At 42.0% G+C, this 19,278-nt stretch overlaps 1 protein-coding gene across 7 annotated transcripts in view; it reads right to left on the reverse strand.

Annotated features, from left to right (window-relative positions):
• Positions 1 to 899: 899 nt before the first annotated feature.
• The window catches only part of POC5 (POC5 centriolar protein), a 72,615-nt gene continuing 54,236 nt past the window's right edge, over positions 900 to 19,278 (reverse strand). For 6 of the 7 annotated variants that reach the window (XM_077462555.1, XM_077462552.1, XM_077462557.1 and 3 more), the window contains 7 exons: positions 17,529 to 17,633; positions 15,997 to 16,176; positions 14,723 to 14,885; positions 13,269 to 13,417; positions 5,258 to 5,371; positions 4,387 to 4,566; positions 900 to 2,408 (listed from right to left, as the gene is read on the reverse strand). In XM_077462555.1, coding sequence (XP_077318681.1) covers positions 2,265 to 2,408; positions 4,387 to 4,566; positions 5,258 to 5,371; positions 13,269 to 13,417; positions 14,723 to 14,885; positions 15,997 to 16,176; positions 17,529 to 17,633 — 1,035 coding nt within the window. In that variant the 3' untranslated portion in view covers positions 900 to 2,264. The remainder of the gene's footprint in view (positions 2,409 to 4,386; positions 4,567 to 5,257; positions 5,372 to 13,268; positions 13,418 to 14,722; positions 14,886 to 15,996; positions 16,177 to 17,528; positions 17,634 to 19,278) is intronic. The other variant, XM_077462554.1, reaches the window with a different exon arrangement.

The following is a 19,278-nucleotide window of genomic DNA, read 5'->3' on the forward strand; positions in this document are numbered from 1 at the left end:
AGGATATCAATTTTGCTTGGGTAACACATCGCACGACTGCACAATTGTCAGTTAAAGCGATGCAGTGCTGTATCACAAGTGGCTTGGTCATTAAGGGGGTAAATCCTTCTGTGACCATAGTCATCGGCGCTCGTCTTTTTAGTAAACATCTCCTAAACCATTGAGGTTTAGGAGATATTTCAAGCACCTACAGGGTGTACAACCACTTTAAGCTTTAACAATAAAACCTGGAAGCTGATTGGTTTCTATACCTGCACCAGATTTTGCAATCTCCAATTTTAGTAAATCAACCCCAAATTGTCAGTTCCATCCATTAATCCTTCTGTGTAGTCAATGCATGTCACCTGATCAGTTTGGGGGGGGGGGGGGGGAATAGTCACACTTTGCTCTACCGCCACTGCAATCTACATGAAGCACTACTACAGAGTTTGGTAGATGTGAAGAATTTTGCATATGACAGAATGACTGGTAAGATCTGCTATCCTACCCAGAGGCAATGAAAAATCCTGGAGCATTCTATTAATGCAGGTAAGAAGGGTAATTTGAGTGGCCAGTCTGACAGTAGTGCAGTTTCAAGTATATCCATTCAAATCAAAGGGAAGACTTCTCACTGTATCATTGCTGAACAAAATGGTCAAACTTTGTCCTGTGTGAAGTGTGTCAAAGCTTTTATCCCGTACAAACTTCTTTGAATAAAGAAACGTTTTCCTACACTGATATAGTGAGCAGTGTTCCCATTGGTTGCATGGCTATTGTGGTGGCTCTGGATGATCCAGAACGCACCTATATAATGGCTGGGGATGCCGGACTGACCCGGAGTGGTGTTAGCTGTCTCCAAACTAATCTGTTTCAATGATCCTAAACTGCAGTGGTAACAGAATCACTCACAACACAAAACATAGAAAAAATATTCTTTATTATAAAACATAAAAACAGTATGGAAATGTCTGCATATAAAATTCAGCCATGGCTTGTCTCCACATTTTATTTTACATAAAAAGGAACTATTTTTTTGTCACCTCTGAGCTTTCTTCCAGCAGTAGAAGCTGCCATTTCCCACCTCCTAGAGGGGACAAACCAGATCTCAACAGCATCACATACAAAATGATGTGTCCACCTTGGAAATAGCAATGAAGTTGGGCATAAAATCAGGATTGTAATATACGGTAATGCAGCTTACTAATCATTAGATGTGGTGGCTGCATTCGTTTTCTTTTTTGTTAGGCTTTTTTCACCTGGTGATCTGGCCTGTAACATACCTCCTGTATTAAAGTGCCCCCATTCTGAATGAAGGAGCACAGCGGGTACATTTGGACAGCAGCATTGTCAGTCTGGGGGGAGGGGTGTGTTAGCCCCGGTTCACACTGCCGTGACTTGTTATGCGACTTGAGATGTCAAAGTCACATGACAAGTTGCACTCCATTAACTGCAAAGGAATCATTCTAATTGGTGTGGCGCAAGTTCGCTTCTGCACTTAGATGTACTAGCACAGGGATATGCAATTAGCAGTCCCCCAGCTGTTGCAAAACTACAAGTCCCATCATGCCTCTGTCTCTGGGTGTCATGCTTGTGGCTGTCAGTCTTCCTATGCCTCATGGGACTTGTAGTTCTGCAACAGCTGGAGGTCCACTAATTGTATATCCCTGTACTAGCAGATTTAAATACCGTAACAAACTGAAGGTGAACTCTAGCCAACAATTTATAATCAGTTACAGTAAATGTTTTTTTTTCCCCTTTTATGATAAAGGTCTTACATAAATAAATAAATAAATAAAAACAAATCATTGTAAGCCCCCTTGTCAGTGTTAAATAGTTTGTCTGATCCCTGTAAAGTGATACATCTGGAAAAGAGCTTATTGAAAACAGAGTTATTGGCAGGGTTGCCAGGTAAAAATAAAAGAAAGAAGGCCTAAAAAAAGAAGACTAATGCAGCCATCACATCTAAGCTGCAATGTAATAAATGTTTGCTTTTGGTTTTAATGCCACTTTAACTGTATCTTGGCAAGTTCCCTTTCACAGTTCTTTTTAGTTTGGCAAATAGATCATTTTGAAAACATAAAAATAAAATTGGTGATAATTATTATACAACAAACTTGAGGCACTCTTCATCACTGCAAGCAGTAAGACAGGTATAGAAATATAGAAATCTGAGGAACTGGTTGATCCATTTAATGAAATCTGACATCACCTGGGGATTAGGATACCACACTTCTACATACACCCTGAGACTTTCCTCGCTCTCACTGAGCTGGGGCGGAAGTAGATCACTCAACGACTTTTATAGAATGGACACTGCCGTGAACTTGGGAGACTCGTGTACTGTGCCCAGTCCCTCTGCCACTCATGGAGTTGGAACTCTGTAGCGCTGAACGGGGGTATTTTGCTGCCGTGGCCTGAGCGATTGTTTGCTTTAAAGACACAAATACATTATTAAAAATGAATCTATTAAAGTCATTTGAGGCACGATCAAGCAGACTCAAATACAAATATGACAGTTTTAAACCTCCAAAACACAAGCATTAAAAAAATCCTCCAAATAGAGTAAATTCACAATAATTTTGTTAGCACCAACATATATAGTACATATTGTGTCCACTTATATTTGTATAAGATAACCTGTACTTTATTAGGACACAAAATATATTAAAACCTCTATTAAAAAAAATAATAAATAAAAAGGGATGAATTCATATCTATTATTACTGTGCTGTCAGAACTACGGGTTCACACCCATATCGCAGTGCAAATATATACTCAATCACCACTATCTCCAAATTCTGTGAATAGACAAGGGGAGCAGATTATGACACTAGTGCTTCTATAAATGAGAGCCACAGCTCTCTCATATCTGCAGCAGACCAGAAGTATGAGAGCTGTACAATTCAGCATGAAATAAAGTATACCTTTTAAAGTGGTTGTAAATGCTTAAGTGCTGCTGTCAATAAAATCCAGTGATGAGCAGAAGCAGCCAGGAGCGCTGGAGGGAGACCCCAGAACAGGAGGAACAGGACTGCTCTGTGAAAAACCATTACACGAGGCAGGTACGTATACTGGGATTGTTTTTTTTGTTTTTGTTTTTAACCAGTTCCCACCCGGCCAATGCATATATACGGCCGGGTGGGAGCCGTCTACTCCTGATAGGACGTTCAGGAACGTCATTCAGGAGTAGCGGGATCGCGCCCGCGCAGCGGCACGATCCCGATGTGCTCGTGTCACCCGGACACGGCACATCTCAGATCGGCAGGAGGGCTCTGTGATTGGCCCTCCTGATCACATGACGGCCGTGTCCAATCACACATGTCCCCAAAACATACATGTCCCCAAATAATAAAAACACATGTCCCTAATAATAAAAATATGTCCCCCACATATGTCCCACTAAAATCACATGTCCCAATGATTATCTGCACACATATGTACTTGATCACCTGCACACATATGTACATGATCATTTGCGTACATATGTCCGTGATCACACAAACCAATTATTATACACTTAACGGAATTTTTTTTACCAAAAACATGTAGCAGAATACATTTTGGCTTAAATTTATGACAAAATTTGATTTTATTGGATTTCTTTTCAAATAGAAAAAAGAAAATATTGTTTTTTTTCCAAATTTCCGCTATTTTTGCGCTTATATCGCAAAAAAAAAAAAAACGGAGTCGTGAATAAATAACACCAAAATAAAGCTCTATTTGTGCGAACAAAATGATAACAATTTCATTTGGGTACAGTGTAGCATGACCGCGCAATTGTCACTGAAAGCGCTAGAGCGCTGAAAGCTGAAAATTGGGCTGGGAAGGAAGGGGGCGAAAGTGCCCTGTATTGTAGTGGTTAAAAAGGATCCTTTACAATCACTTTAACTGAAAATGCAAAGATCCTTACATATTGCACAGATCAGCAGAGGTAACTATTGTTTAAATATCCAAAACTAGAAATATAAAAAAAATATACTCTGGAGTTCTGCATTAGTTGTGCTGGATAGAAAAACTACTAGAGACTTAGTCTGGCCATACATTATGCAATTTTCTTTCCTTTAAGTACGGGTTGAAGGAATGAAAAGTTTTCGATTCCCCCATCAGCACAGTCAGTGTTGATGGGGGAATACCTCCTGCTGCGTTATTGTATTCTGACAGCGGGAGGTTTCCCTGCCATCAGATTACAATGATCGATGCCGCCAGATATAGCCAGTGGCAGTGATCATATAATAAAAACGTGGGTAGGCTGGTAATACTGAAGTCGACCGACTCAAAATCAACTCGATCAATTGTTTTTGCACACAAAACATTTTTTTGCGAAAAAACTTGCAGAATCCTCATTAGATCAAGCGATAAGAATTTTTCCATATTAATGTAATGTACTGTATTCACAAATCAGATTACCTGAGTAACTGGATGATGTTTCTCAACCACAATGGAGCTCATTGGCGGCGACACCCCCATAGAGGTGACGTTGGTCCCAGTCTTACTCATCTTCTGTGTTAGATCTGAACGTGCAGTCACACGGGCTGTTATCGTTCTTCCAGCCTTCTGCTGAGCCGATGTTACAATTCTTGTCAATGGCTGAAATACAAAACCATGCAATGTCTTATTTACATGGTAAATCAACACATCAATGCTACACTCTCTACTACAAAGCAATAAATGCATTTGTTTTGTAACACAAATAATGACAATTTCAGATATAATTCTCCTGGTAGAATTACTGTGTAAATGACAATTAAAATACAAAAGCAATCTTTTCCCTAGAGCATAATTCTCCCCACACCTTTTACCAAGCCATACTTACTGTGTACATAACCTCTGCAGACCTACACATAACATATTGTTGTAGGTGTGTGTGGGCGCATGTGTCACATCATGTAAGGTCAAAAGAAAAGAAATGTAATGTTTACTTTCAAGCAGGTTAAACTATTAAAAATACCTATGGAGAAAAGTCTACAACAGATCATAACACAAAGAATTGTGTCGAAGTTGAAGCAATCGGTTTATTGCCCAGTAACAGCAAAAAAAAATTAAAAATCATATATATATTTTTTTTTTTGCCTATAGTGATACTTTAACTGTTTGAATCTCGGCCGGTTCATGCTGAACCGGCTAAGATTTGAACCGTGTATGGCCAGCCTAAGGCAGAGTATTCTCCGTGCAGATAAATTCACTGCTGAGAGCAGAATACAGGACTATAACAGGAATCTGGCTTTATATCGTATAAGATATCTGGAGCAGCAAATTAATAGTTTAAAAGAATCATTACCAGCTTCTGTGAAGATAATATACTCGATCCAGATGTAGTAGCAGATATTACAACTGGAGTGCTCCCATCATCCTTAGACTGGGAAATACTTGAAAGACCAAAGTGAGGTCTAAACTGAAAATGGAAAAAAAAAAAAAAAAATGTATTTAAACAAAGTAGTACAACAATAACCATAAAATATACTGTACAATCACATCAATGAAAATATAAAACGATAAATTAAAATGAAATCATTTAAATATTCAATAGTTAATTTTTTAATGAATGGCAAATTAGTATATAGCTAAAGGCTGAATCTAGTTATAGATTAGCACTTATGAGTTAAATCACCCACTAGCCTGTAATAACTCATCCTCAGGCAGAAAGGTTGTGTGCAGTAAAATGCATATGCTTAGTAACATTAATCAGGCATTAACGATCTACTGAAAGATTTGTGTGCAGCCAATAAAAAAGAACTTAATGTAATCCCAGCCCTAAGCCCCACCTCCATCACCCAACTGTCAAATGACAGAGCCCCTACCACCCACTGATGTGTATGGCAACCAATCAGCTTCTAACCTTCATTTTCAAAGCTTAATGGAACAAGGTGAAGGTAGAAGCTGATTCGTTGCTATGCACAGCTGCTTCAGATACCTGTCTGCCACAGTTTTGATGAATTCCCCCATTAAATGTAGAGTTCATACACCACGGGATCAGGAGGTGAAGTGGTTTATGTACAGATCTCATACAGTGGGAGGGTGGCAATTAAGGGGTTACTGTACAGATGTTCAGGATAAGACAGGTATTGGGTTAATTTACAGGCAAGATCAGAGACAGGATGGAGCTGACATACCGTACAGAGGTGAATGACAGTAGGGTGTATTTTACTGTGTGCACTGTTGCTGAATTGCATTGGTACTGACAGGTGGTCAGGAGGGTCTCCTTCCTCTTACACACCAATTGGGCTTCTTGATCACTAGCCATCTAGTGAGACAATGCGGCTAATGGCAGCCTGTGTATACATGCTACGATTGGATTTGCCTGCGATGTCCAATCACAGGACTAGGCGCGTGCACTCACTCAAAAGGTTCAGTGTATAGAAGGACCTACCAGGACATTCTCCCAGAACAATACATGATAGTAGGGGAGCAGACAGGCCGTATATGTATGGTGGCCAGTCCGCAAATGGTTAAAGGGACCCTGTTGCCATACCATTCTCTCTGTACACACAACCGGATTTTCTGTCGGAATGAACTCTGACTGACTTTGACGGAGTTCCGACGGAGTTCCACTGAAACGGACTTGCCTACACATGATCACAGGAAAGTCCGATCATTTAACGCGATGACGTACGACGGGACTAGGAAAAGAAAGTTCAATAGCCAGTAGCCAATAGCTGCTCCCCACAGACGAACGGTTTTCTCGATAGGAACCGGTGGAAAGATTTGAAACATGTTCTATTTCTAAAATCCGTCAGATTTTTCGACAGAAAAGGTCAGATGAAGCCCACACACGATCGAATTGTCCGACGGATTCGTTCCGTCGGGAACTTTGCTGTCGAAAAGTCCGGTCGTGTGTGGCAGGGATTTTAGGAAACTTTGCTGCAGATTCCTAACGTTTTCTGCTCTGAAGAAAAAGCTGATTGTTCTTCTGTCTTTTAGATACTGATTCAGGTTATTGTTCAGTTAATACACCTGCAGTGTTCTAATGAGGAGAGGGGCAGATTCTGTATCCCTTTAGTAATGATTAACTCTTTAGGACCATCCCCCCCCCCCCCCCCGAAAAAATAGGATTTTTTGTACTCACCGTAAAATACTTTTCTCTGGCTTTCTCTAGCCAATTTTGTAAACATGTGGACAGACGACCAGGTCACCGCCTTACACACTTGAGCGACAGGCGCTGGATGTCAGCAGGCCCAAGACGTTCCGATTGCCCTCGTGGAGTGGGCTGTGACCAGAAAGGGGGGCACCTGCCCATTCAAGGCATAGGCTTGTACTACAATCTGCCTGATCCACCTGGAAATGCTGGCCGACGAGACAGTCATGCCTTTCTTTGTACCAGCCACCGAAACAAACAGTGAGTCTGACTTCCGGAAGGGAGCCGTGGCAGACAAATACACCTTCAGAGCCCGAACCATGTCCAGGGTATGAAGGGCCACCTCCTTAGGATGTGTTAGCTTAGGACACAGAGATGGCAACACAATGTCTTCATTGATGTGAAATGCTGAAACTACCTTCGGCAGAAGAGAAGGTAGCGGACACAACACCACCTTATCCTGGTGGATAACCAGATAAGGCAACTTGCAGGACAAGGCCGCCAGTTCCGAAACGCTCCTGGCCGATGTAATGGCCACTAGAAAGACCACTTTCTGGGAAAGAGTCAACAGAGGAATCTCTCTGATATTTTCAAATGGCGGTATTTGCAGCACAGATAACACCAGGTTCAGATCCCACGGGGGTAACTGTGGACGCACCGGAGGAACTACAGGTCGGACCCCTTGGACAAAAGTGCTCACTAGAGAGTCCCTGAAAAAAGACAGCCAAAGCCGATATCTGTCCTTTAATGATTCTCAAAGACAATTTTTTGTCTACTCCTTGCTGAAGAAACAGCAGGACCCTGGATATAAAAAAAAAAGGAGCGCGGATGCCACCCTTTCTCCTCACTCATGGAGATGTAGGCCTTCCAGGTACGATGATATATCTTCCGAGAAGAAGATTTCCGTGCTCTCAGCATAGTTAGGATCACCGAGTCCAAAAGCCCCGGTTCCTCAACACCTGGCTCTCAATAGCCATGCCATTAAAACCAGTGTTGGTAAAGCAGGATGGAGAATCGGACCTTGAGACAGAAGGTCTTCTCGTAACGGCAGTCGACAGGGAGCGTCTGCCACCATGGGCACTAGGTCTGTGTACCAGGGGCGCTGGGGCCAATCTGGGGCAATAAGTATTACTGGGATCCCCTCGGCCTCCACTCTGCGAATCAGACGTGGTAACAGTTTCAGCGGAGGAAAGGCATAGATCAGTTGGTACTGATCCCAAGGAGCCACCAGCACGTCTGACGCATCTGCCCATGGATCTCTTGTCCTGGACACGAATCTCGGCACCTTTCCGATTGAGAGGGGAGGCCAGAAGATCCACGTCTGGTGTGCCCCACCGCAGGCACAGTAGCCTGAACACCTCCGGATGTAACGCCCATTCTCCTGGGTCCAGCATCTGGCGACTTAAATCCACCTGCCAGTTCTCCACTACCAGGATCTAAATGGCCAACAGAGATTTGTCCCATTTTGTCAAAATCTCCTTCTGCAGGACCTTCGTATGGAACTGGGCATATGTTACTGCCTCGAAGGAGGCCACCATGAGTCCCAGGACTCTCATACAGAAGAGCAGCGATGACCACTTGCGGTTCATCAGCAGTTTAACCGCGGCTCTGAGAGTCTGCAGCTTGTCTGAAGGGAGAAACAAACACTCTCGCTTCCATGGAGTCCAGCAGTAAGCCTTGGTACTCCAAACGCTGAGTCGGCATGATCACCGACTTCTTTAGGTTCAACAGCCACCCAAATTCCTGCAGGGTCTGCATGGTGATCGCCACATCCTCCCCTAATTTTGAGGCGGAAGATGCTCTCAGGAGGAGATCGTCTAGGTAACGCACGATTGCGATCCCGCGTTGCCGTAGCAACGCTAAAACAGGAGCCAATACCTTGGTAAAGACTCGGGGGGGGGGGGGGTGGGGGGCTGATGCCAAACCAAAAAGGGAGAGCCATGGGGGGCATGGCCTGACCTTGCATGGCGTAGGACGGGTATCTCCGGAGCTCCGCTGATTAATCCTGCACTAATCCTGCGACACCACAGCGCAAATACTCACCCGCACGGGTCTGGAAGGCTTCCCCCATCTCCGGTGACCATGTCTCCCTCAAAATCCCAGCGATCGGCGGCAGCGAGGCTGTCACAATACCGCCGACATGTAAGTGAGGAGGGGGAGGAAAATGCCGGCGCCGAGGAGACGGGAGGACAGCGTGAGGCGGGAGACACAGACAGGCTTCTTGAGGCTATTACACTATGCCGCACATCCCTTACATCACAAATTGAGGAAGTGCAAATGGACATCTCCTTAATGCGGCAAGACTTTCAGAAACTGCGTGACCGGGTCAGAGATGCTGAGGCCCGTATTAGCAGTGTGGAGGATGCTCTCCCGCCATTACAAAATGGTTCTGACCACATGCAGAAGCAAATAGACCTAATGCTTGCTAAACAAGATGAAATGGAAAATCGCATATGCAGATGCAACATTCGATTAATTGGTCTTCCAGAAGGAGCAGAAGGTAAAGACCCAACAACTTTTCTGGAACAATTGCTGATTAACACATATGGCCGAGAATCTTTCTCCCCCATGCTGGCGGTGGAGCGTGCGCACCGTATGCCTGCCAGACATCCACCGCAGGGAGCACCTCCACGCACCTTTATTGCAAAGTTCTTGAACTATAAGAATAGAGATGCTGCCCTGCGTATGGCCAGGGAAAAGGGTAAGATACCTGTCGGCAGTACTAAAGTGGCAATCTTTCCGGATTTTTCTGCGGAAATCCAGAAACGCCGACAGAGCTTCGTGGAGGCGAAAAGATTACTACGTGCGCAACAAGTGAAATATTCTATGCTATTCCCAGCGCGCCTCAGAGTGGAGGCCGGAGACCGGGCACACTTCTTTGAACAACCCAGGGAGGTCATAGCATGGCTGGAACGCAGAGCGACTCAGGACTGACGGGGTTCCTAGGTCCTTCTCCTTCACTAGGCAAAATAAAACTGATGGCTGCATGGCAGGCTGAGGGGTTGTTACCCCTTGGGCAGAACTAAAAGTTCTGTGTTTTTCATAACATGTTATGCCTAGTCTTCGCCTAAAGGTGGCGTAACAACCCAATGGCTAAGAGAGGAGCTGTGTCAGTCGGTGAATATAAGAGAAATTAAATTTTTGTTTCAAACGATGCCTACAATCTGACTTGTATCTTAATGCAAACTTCTGAGAAAGTGGCTTTACCCTTTCCACACTATCTTCCCATGAGATTATATGTCTAACTTATTTTATGTATGTTATTTACCTGTAAAAGCCCCCCCCTTGTGTAGAAATCCTAAAACCCTCAGACTCCTGCTGGGTGGAGCCACCTTGGATAGCTTTGATATCAGCAGACCTCCAAGCTGAGACTCACTCTATAGTGATTCCTTCCCTGGCAACTGCATAAAAAGTTATACAGGGAGGAGGGAGGGAATGGAGGACAGAAAGAAATTCACTGCCAAAAACAATAAGAGGGCTAGGATGTGGAGGAAGAGGCTTGCGCTAGAGAACGCAACAGTCAATTTTTTTTAGCAAGTTCAAAGGCACATTATACGTGAATAAAAAATTATCAATGGAAAGGCAAACATGGAGTAAGAATTTAAGATATTTGATTTGTGCTTTTATCTGCATTTTTTAGGTTGGCAACAGGATATTGTTAAACCAGAAAGATAAATAGAAGCCTGTATGGAGGGGGTTATGTTGGAAGGCCTGAAAAAGTTGCTTTTAGAAGCACTTCAGTCAGCTATAAAAGTATAATGCAGATAATCGCACCAACCATTCAGTATGTAGGTCGTGTGTTTAATTCCTAAGGTAATTTACGTAAATGCATACATTTTCAAGTGCTTCTTGTGAAGGTGTAAACGGGCCTAATAAGGCTCCTGGTGAACCCACCTAATCTAAGCAAACATTCTAAAAAGCAGAAGGGAAGTCTCTGCATACACAGCAATGACTTCTAGAAGCTTCCAGATCTGCTTCAATAGTGGCTGGTGAGAGCATATCCTGCTCTGCTCCATCCTGCTGAATATAAAACTAAAGCCTATCTATGGTCAAAATGTAAAACCATATTCTACATTGTATTTCAATTAACTGTGCCTACTCCAATTAATCTAAATGATCTTGAAGTCTGGAAAGTTACTTCATGAAGTCGAGACCCCCTTTTTATTTTTAGAGCTACAGCCCCCCCCCCCCCCCCCCGTTTTACTTAACTGGACGCTGTCATCCTCTGTCTGGGAACGAGCACACCATCTGTGGCTGGCAGCCATTGGCTCCCGCTGCTGTCAATCAAATCCAATGACGCAGCACCGGGGGGCGGGGTCGAGTCCTGCATTCTGTGTGAATGAACACAGATGCAGGACTCATGAGCGTGTCCACACGGTTGTTGACCATGGAGAGTGCTTCTCCAACGTGGACACTCCATGTGGGGAGGAGCCACCAGCACCGCTATGGGACCCCAGAAGAGGAGGCTCGGGGGCACTCTGTGCAAAACGAACTGCACAGTGGAGGGAAGTATGACATGTTTTTTTTTAAATAACAAACACCACAAGGGTTTACAATCCTTTTAACCGCATGCCGACCAGCCGCCGGATTTGTACTGCGGCAGCATGGCTCGGCTGTGCGAGTCACCGTTATGTTACATCGGTAACATAAACGGCCACTAGGGGGCACGCGCTCTTCGAGCCGATGCGAGTGGCAGGGGCACACGGAGAACCGGGAGCTTTGTGTGTAAACACACAGTTTCCGGTTTTCTGAGCAGGGAACTGACAGATCGTCTGTCCATACAGAGTCCCATCCCCCCTTCAGTTAGAACACAAAATAGGATACATATTAACCCCTCCCCTGCCCCCTAGTGTTAACCCCTTCACTGCCAGTGACACCGACTCTCTATGGAGACAGCTCCGCAGCGGCTCCAGTGTAAATTGCACAAGAGTCCTGTGTGTCTTTTGATCCCAAAAATTGGGCTGAAATCGGACCTGATGCGGTGAATGGAGATGCACTGGACTCCTGCTGTGAGCCGCTGCGTTCTATTGTGTGAACCCAGCCTAATGGCTCGCTCACATGTGATATTGGAGGATGGTAAAACCATGTGGTTGAACTTCATTTTTTTCCCCCACCTTTCAACTGCAACCCCTTTAGCTGCAGAGGCAGCGTCTGAGTTTGTACACATGCTGCAGCCCTGGCAGAAATTATACCCCACCGCATTTGGTGGGCACTACTATCTGCCAAACGTAACCCATTCAGGTGAATGGTACTCTGCTGCTACTGTGTGCATTGCTGGCTGTTGCAGCACAGTGGTGCTGAATTTAGGGGGTTAAAACACGCAGTAAGGAGGTTACATATTGCAGCAGTTCTTATCGCTATTGTGAATGAGCCAAAAAAAAAACAAAAAACAAAAAACAAAACAAAAAAACAAAACAAAAAAAAACAGTCCTGTTATCCTGGAAAAGCAGTTTTGATCTACATGATTAAAACTAATGTACAAACATACATGCATATAATCATTCATACACATGCATAGCCTTTTTGTCAAATGCAGACTGTATCTGCATACGCATTGCCAGGTGAATGCTTTGTTCACACTGCTGCCTGTAGGAAAAGGCCGAGAGATCAGAACTCAGGAAGACGCCTACCCCTCCACCACTTTGTACATACCCCTGATTGAGCTACCAGTGTATAGATTTAGAATTCAGAGCTCTGCCAGCCTATCTATACAGGTCTGGCACTGGCAGAGCTGACAAACTGCACATCGGCATACAGACCATGATCCACACCCTGTCTCAATCAGGATGCCATGGCAGCCCTAACGAACTCAGGTGGCACCACAGTTAAAAAAAGGCTGCACTATGCCCCATGAGTAATCAATGCTGTGTCACAAATTTCACAGATCCTGCCTTCTGAGGTCCAGATTAAGTACAGGGATCACTGCGTGCAGGCAGGAAGGTACTATAGGATATGTAAGTAGTTCTTAGAAACTGAAATTAAAAAGCAGAAGATTCTGGTCAAAGCATGCAGGGAATCTAGAAGTTGTGGAAAGAGACGGCCAGCAGACAGACAGAAGTCACAACATGAAAGGAGATGTTTCAAGTTTGATTATATTGGATTGTTATATCCGACAATCCAATATCTGTTTACATGCTATGACGATATAAAACGCCTTTAAATACATGAACACTTTATATATTATAAAATTGTAACCAGTCAGAAGCTTTCCACTCACATTTTGCTCAGAAGGTGGGGGGCCAGATGGAGAGTGGACAGGAGAGAGGACATCCTGTTGGGAGAAGATCAGAGGAGCAGAAGCTGGTGGTTGCTGAAATGTTACAGAAGGATTAGAGCCAAGGTCGTCCCTCCTTGATGGAAGATCTGCTGGATAAAAGATATTCAGTTAACTACATAACTTAAACTGAAATACTCAGAAGTCTGTAACACATTGCTAGTACATGAAAAACAACAAGGAGAGCAGCCAGATAGTTTTTAAAGGGAAGATAACATCTGAAATCTAACATTTCACTCATTCTTTAGAAAAACTAAAGCCACAGACGTGTTAAAAAAATAAAAAAAATAAAAAATAAAAAGTTACAACACATTTAAATACATGAGAATTATGCAAAGAAAAAAAAGGTGGCTCTGCAGGAGAACCAGGAAAGAGGATAAAGAAGTAAATGAGGTGTGCACACAGAATTAAAGAAGGGGTGCGACAACGTGTTTTTCCTGGATGTGTAAATGTCATAATTATGAAGTTTTCTTGGTGTTACAGTGTCACCTGGTGGTCAGCTTGTTAACACACTTTCATTAATGTAGTATATGTCTAGATCAAATTGAGGGGTCACACACACACACACACACAGGCCTTTGGTATATGAATAATATTACCCTAGAGCATGTTGAACACAAGGCTATGACACAAATCACTCGGCTCCAGTGCAGTATATAAAGAGCAAAAGAAGGGCTGCAGAGATTTCTGAGACCTCGATTAAGGATTCTAATGTATTTCTTATGGTCTATGAACAAATGGCAACCACCCCAATCTATAGGCCTTTTTCTGCAAGAACACAGGGGTGCCGTGATGTGGCTGCTGCAGCTTACGCATTTCTTTTTTTTTTTGCAAATGTGTGCAAATGAAACCCCTTGGTTTAAACGTACACTGTTAGACAGGATCAATTGGATTTGTTACAGGCTGGCTGGAAAGTGAGCTGGGAATTTTTGTTTATTGTTTTTTGGTCTATGCTCAAAACCTATACCAGACTACCTACCTTGCGGCTAATGGTGGCAAAGAAACAAAATGGCCTTAGTGCTCTCTTTTAGAAGGGAGGTCCAAGAACATCCATCGTTTATTTGGTCTCTGGAATGTGTATTCAATGGATTTAGAAAAATAAGATTACAACTTCTTCTGGGGCACATAGAATATAGCTTATTGGCATCTGACCTAATAAAATGTGCTTTAAAAAAATATCTTATGTGTATCCATTCAAATCAAGCAAGTCTGGACAATATTACCATTCACCTTTTTCCTTTCTCTATTTTGAGAGCTGAGCTAGTATCAAATAGCCCTTCCAATTGAAATTTCAATTAGCTGTCTCAAACATGAAAGAACACGTGTTTACTGGGATCATCCCTTTTTTATCAGCCATACATTATTAGATTTTTTGCAGCGTTAGTTTAATAACCAACCGTGGTCCATGTTGGTTTCTCTCTCTTGAAACATTGACATTGCCTCCATGTTTAATGCACAAACTCCCCGCATGAAGGCTTTCTTCATTGTGCCCTCAAAGTGATCTCTCTCCACAAGAAGTCTCTGTACTTCTGCTTTTGCATCTTCTATGGCTCCACTCAGCTGTGATATGAGAAGCAGAATCATAATTTCTTGGAAAGGGACATTAGAGAAAAATTCATACATGGTTACTTTCATGGTGACTCTACTTCTAAAATGGGTAGGTTGAATAAAATAGATAAGGGTTACCTGTCACTAAAGAGTAGGAATGATACAATATCTGACCTCCTGTTATATACTACTGTAAACACTTTACACTACAGTGATGATCACCGTTATACGCGATAGTTAGACGTCATGAATGGCTTTCCATTCATGACATCTTGCTTACTGTTGAAATGCTGTGATTGGCTACAGCTAATCACATGGTACAGGGTGATGTGATTAGTCCATGTACCATGTGATAGCTATGGGCCAATCACAGCATCACAATAGTAAGCAAAACAGTCACAAATGGAAGCCATTTAGGGCGGTTTTGTTTACATCGTAATCATGTGATCGCTATGGCCAGTCATAGTGATTACATGATACCCTAGCCACTCACTGTCCACCAGACACACCGGTCACTGTGGTGTGCCGGTGCACATGAGCAGCATGGCATACTAGTACGTTGCAGTGCCTGCAGCTGCCATAGATTTACTGTGAGCGGGACGGCAAGCAGTTAAACTCAGAAAATGTAAGAAAAAAAAAAACAGGTTATTTTGAAATTGATGGCAGCAACATGCCTCAAAGTTGGGACAGAGCAACACAATCTGGCAAAGTGAGTTGTACTAACAGGGAAGAGCTGGAAGAACATTTTGCAACTAATTAGGTTAAATGGCAACAGACCTGTAAATATACAAAAAAGGAATATGCAAAGGGAATTGTTAATTAAAAAAAAGAGCTTTGTAGTACCGTAGGCAAGACTTAACACACCTCTCTGAAAAGAAAAAAAAAAAAAAAAAAAAAAGAAGAAGAAGAAGAAGAAGAGCTTGTTTCTTCTTATCTTCTTCTTTAAGATCATACTGCTGTCTACACAAATCTGTCTGATAGCGGACTATCGAATACAACTGGTAGTTTCAGTGGGCATAGCTCTCTGCTAAAGTACCCAGAACATTTAGGGACCCTCCATATGATTCAATTTTCCAGCAACCACTGAAACTGAAATATTTGTTTTCAATTGATTTGGTCTTACCTGTGCAACCTTTGCTTCATAGTCATTAGTCAACTGAATGCACACTTCTTCAGCTCGAGCTCGACAGGCCTGCTCCACTTTGTATTTCCAATTTACTTCAATAACCGAGTGCCAGGTTCTCCAGCTATTCTTTAGCAATACTTTTCTGTAATGTCTATCAGCAAGACTGCATGCATAATCCTAAAATGATGGATGTTAAATATTATATACTTAATCAGAAAAAATAAAAAAACGATAGACAAATCTGAGATTTTTTTCTAAAGAAATCCCCATCACACACTATCAAACATATCTTAATCCAAAATAAAATACTAAACCCTTAACCTTTTCAGCATGCTGAACCAAGCTGCATGCAATAGCAGATGTCTTCTGAAACAAGCAAACATCTCTTGACATCTATGTTTTCAGGGTGTAATTGGCACTCTTAGGGAGGCTATTTATGCTGGGGGCTCCAGAAGAGGAGGTAAGTAGCTACTCTGCGCAATACCATTGCACAGAATTTTTTTTTTCTTACAAAAACAAACGGCCTTTACAAATCACTTTAAAACCCTTAAAAGCTGTAAAAAAAATGCACAGGTAACTCACAACTGAAACTGATGCTCGAGACCAGTTGCAGTAGTGACGTCAGTGCTTAGACTCCATCCTACTAGTTTCGTCCAATAGGTCCCTGATGATGTCCTATTGTTGAAACACGTAGGAGGAGTCTAAGCGTTGATGTCATGCTACTGCACCAGATCTCCAGCACTGGCTTCAGTTGTTAGTTGCCTATGCTTTTAACAATTTAAATGCCTGTATAAAATGAATTAAAAAAAAATCTCCACTATGGCTCTGTCTTGTCTGCTCCGTTTGTTAGCTCTATTGACACAGCTTATGATGGTCTGCAATCCTATTGGAGGAAAGGGAAGAGGCAATTTAAGGTGACAGACACTGTGGTTTAGATGGCAAGCAGGGAGAGAGCTGCCTCCTGTGATCGGGTGTTCATCGAAGCCCTTGTCTCTAGTGAGTGTCAAATTCAATGGGCACGGTGTGGCCATACATGGGAAGATCAGCCCTTGATTGTAAAAAGGTGGTGGATGACAGTGTTTCTCACACTTGGAGGAACTATATTTCAGAGACCTTTCTTATATCACATGCATGATTATTTGAATACAATATCACTCTGGTGACTTAATTACAATAGTTCTTTCTATATGAATATATACATTGGGGGATTATGAGCTTATGTTTTTTGCAATGGATGTATAGGATATTATCTTTTTAAGATAAATTTATTTTTGATTTAATTGAATCAGCGATTTAACTGCTCAGATGCTACAAAGTTATTTTAGCACAGTTTTAAAACATACGTAAGGCTTTTACACTGGGTACATGATGGAATTAATAGGTGTTTTTTTTTGTATATGCCTGTAGTTTCTCTCATATTGTAATCACCTGGAACAAGCCATTCTCTCTCGTTTTCTGAATATAATGCTGGATGTAGAACAATGATTCACATAGTATAGCATACATGATTCACATGTCTTGGTCTTTACCTCTTTTCTGGCTTCTATCTGCTGAAGTCGCCAGTGGGTAAAAGCTCGCATGAGCTCGATCTTTTCCTTGTGCTTCTCCAGTGCATGGGTCAGGTTAGAAATGACCTGAGGGGAAAAAAAAATCATATTCTACATTCTCTGAGATGTAAGCGTATCGATTAAATATTTTCTTGCACGTCAGGTTAGCATCGCCTTGTCATTATAACATAAACTTATCTCGCATAAGAGGACCTCCCATTGCAGTTAAATTTAACCAATTCGCCCGAAAAAGGACATACATTATAAGGGCAAATGTTTTTGGACACTTGACCATCACACCCACTACGTGGCCAAAAGTATGTGAATCACCTCCTCCAAATTATTGAAATCCAGTGTTTCCAGTGAAGAATATGGTTCATACTACAGCATACACCAATTTTTAGACAATTGTGTGCTTCCAATCTTGAGGCAACAGTTATGGGAAGGTCTTTTTCTGTTTCAGCTTGGCTGTGTTCCTTTGTAGAAGGTCTGATGAGTGGTCTGCACAGAGCCCTAGCCTTAGACCTACTGAACATCTTTGGGATGTATTGAAATAATTGTGAGCCACGTCCAACATCAATACCTGACCTCAGAAATGAACAGACTTTTGGCTGAACAGACAAATTCCCACATATACTCCAACTTTTGTGAATAGCCCTCCGACAAAAGCGGAGGCTGTTATAACCATAAAGGAAGGTAATCTCAATAGCAATGCTTTGAAAATGGGATTTTCAACAAGCGCATACTGTATAGGTGTTAAGGCCAGGTGTCCACAATATTTTGGCCACATGGTGTAGAATGATTAGCCTTCAATGAGTAACTCGTTCAACATTTTTTTTACAGAATTAGGGATTTAGAAGTAAATGATAGAAGTATCAGAGATGCCATGGCAGATTTTCATAATGCAGTGATGGTTTTTAACCTCCCTGGCAGTATGATTGATTATTTCAGATTTTTGATGCTCAAAGCGGTACAATTGTTTTGCATGGAAATTTGCCGTTTTATATTGTAGGCCTGTAATTCTTAGGAATAACACACTGAAATCTGTCCAAACAAGAGTCTAGTAGACATCCCGGGTATGATGAAGTTTGAAATACAAAATCATAAAATTATAATACAATAACTAACTATAATTAATCAATATAATAATAATAATAATAAAAATAATAATAAAAAACACTGAAATTTGCTCAGTTGCAGAATTGTCGCTGTTATTACTTTGAGTGTTTGATGACGAATTTCCCCCAAATCACTATTGCTCAATTCTGCAAGTGGATTCTAATTTATTATTGCACTTTTCTAGCTGGCCTAAACTGCTTTTGATGTAAAGGGACGCTTTTTGGTTACTATGGACACTCTCCAGTTTCCAGGCAGAAAGAACAGTGTAAAATATATATATATATATATATATATATATATATATATATATATATATATATATATATATATATATATATATATATATATATATATATATATATATATATATATATATATAAAATTGTATAAAACTGCATGCAGGGCATTGGACAAACCACTAGGGACAAAAGGGAGGCAAAATAAATTGATACAGTAATATAAGTGTACTGTATGTGTATTGTGTTTTGGACTTTTGGAATTTGGCGCAGGGAACAGAGCTTGGCACTGTGATAGATCCGGTGGAGCACACAGCGGGGAGTCATCGCAGGATCCTGGGAACAAGGTAAGTAACTTTGCCTGGATCCTGTGATGC

The sequence above is a fragment of the Lithobates pipiens genome, unplaced genomic scaffold, assembly GCF_037356315.1.
Source record: "Lithobates pipiens isolate NorthernLeopardFrog02 unplaced genomic scaffold, aLitPip1_a1.2 Scaffold_3, whole genome shotgun sequence".
Taxonomy (NCBI): Eukaryota; Metazoa; Chordata; class Amphibia; order Anura; family Ranidae; genus Lithobates; species Lithobates pipiens.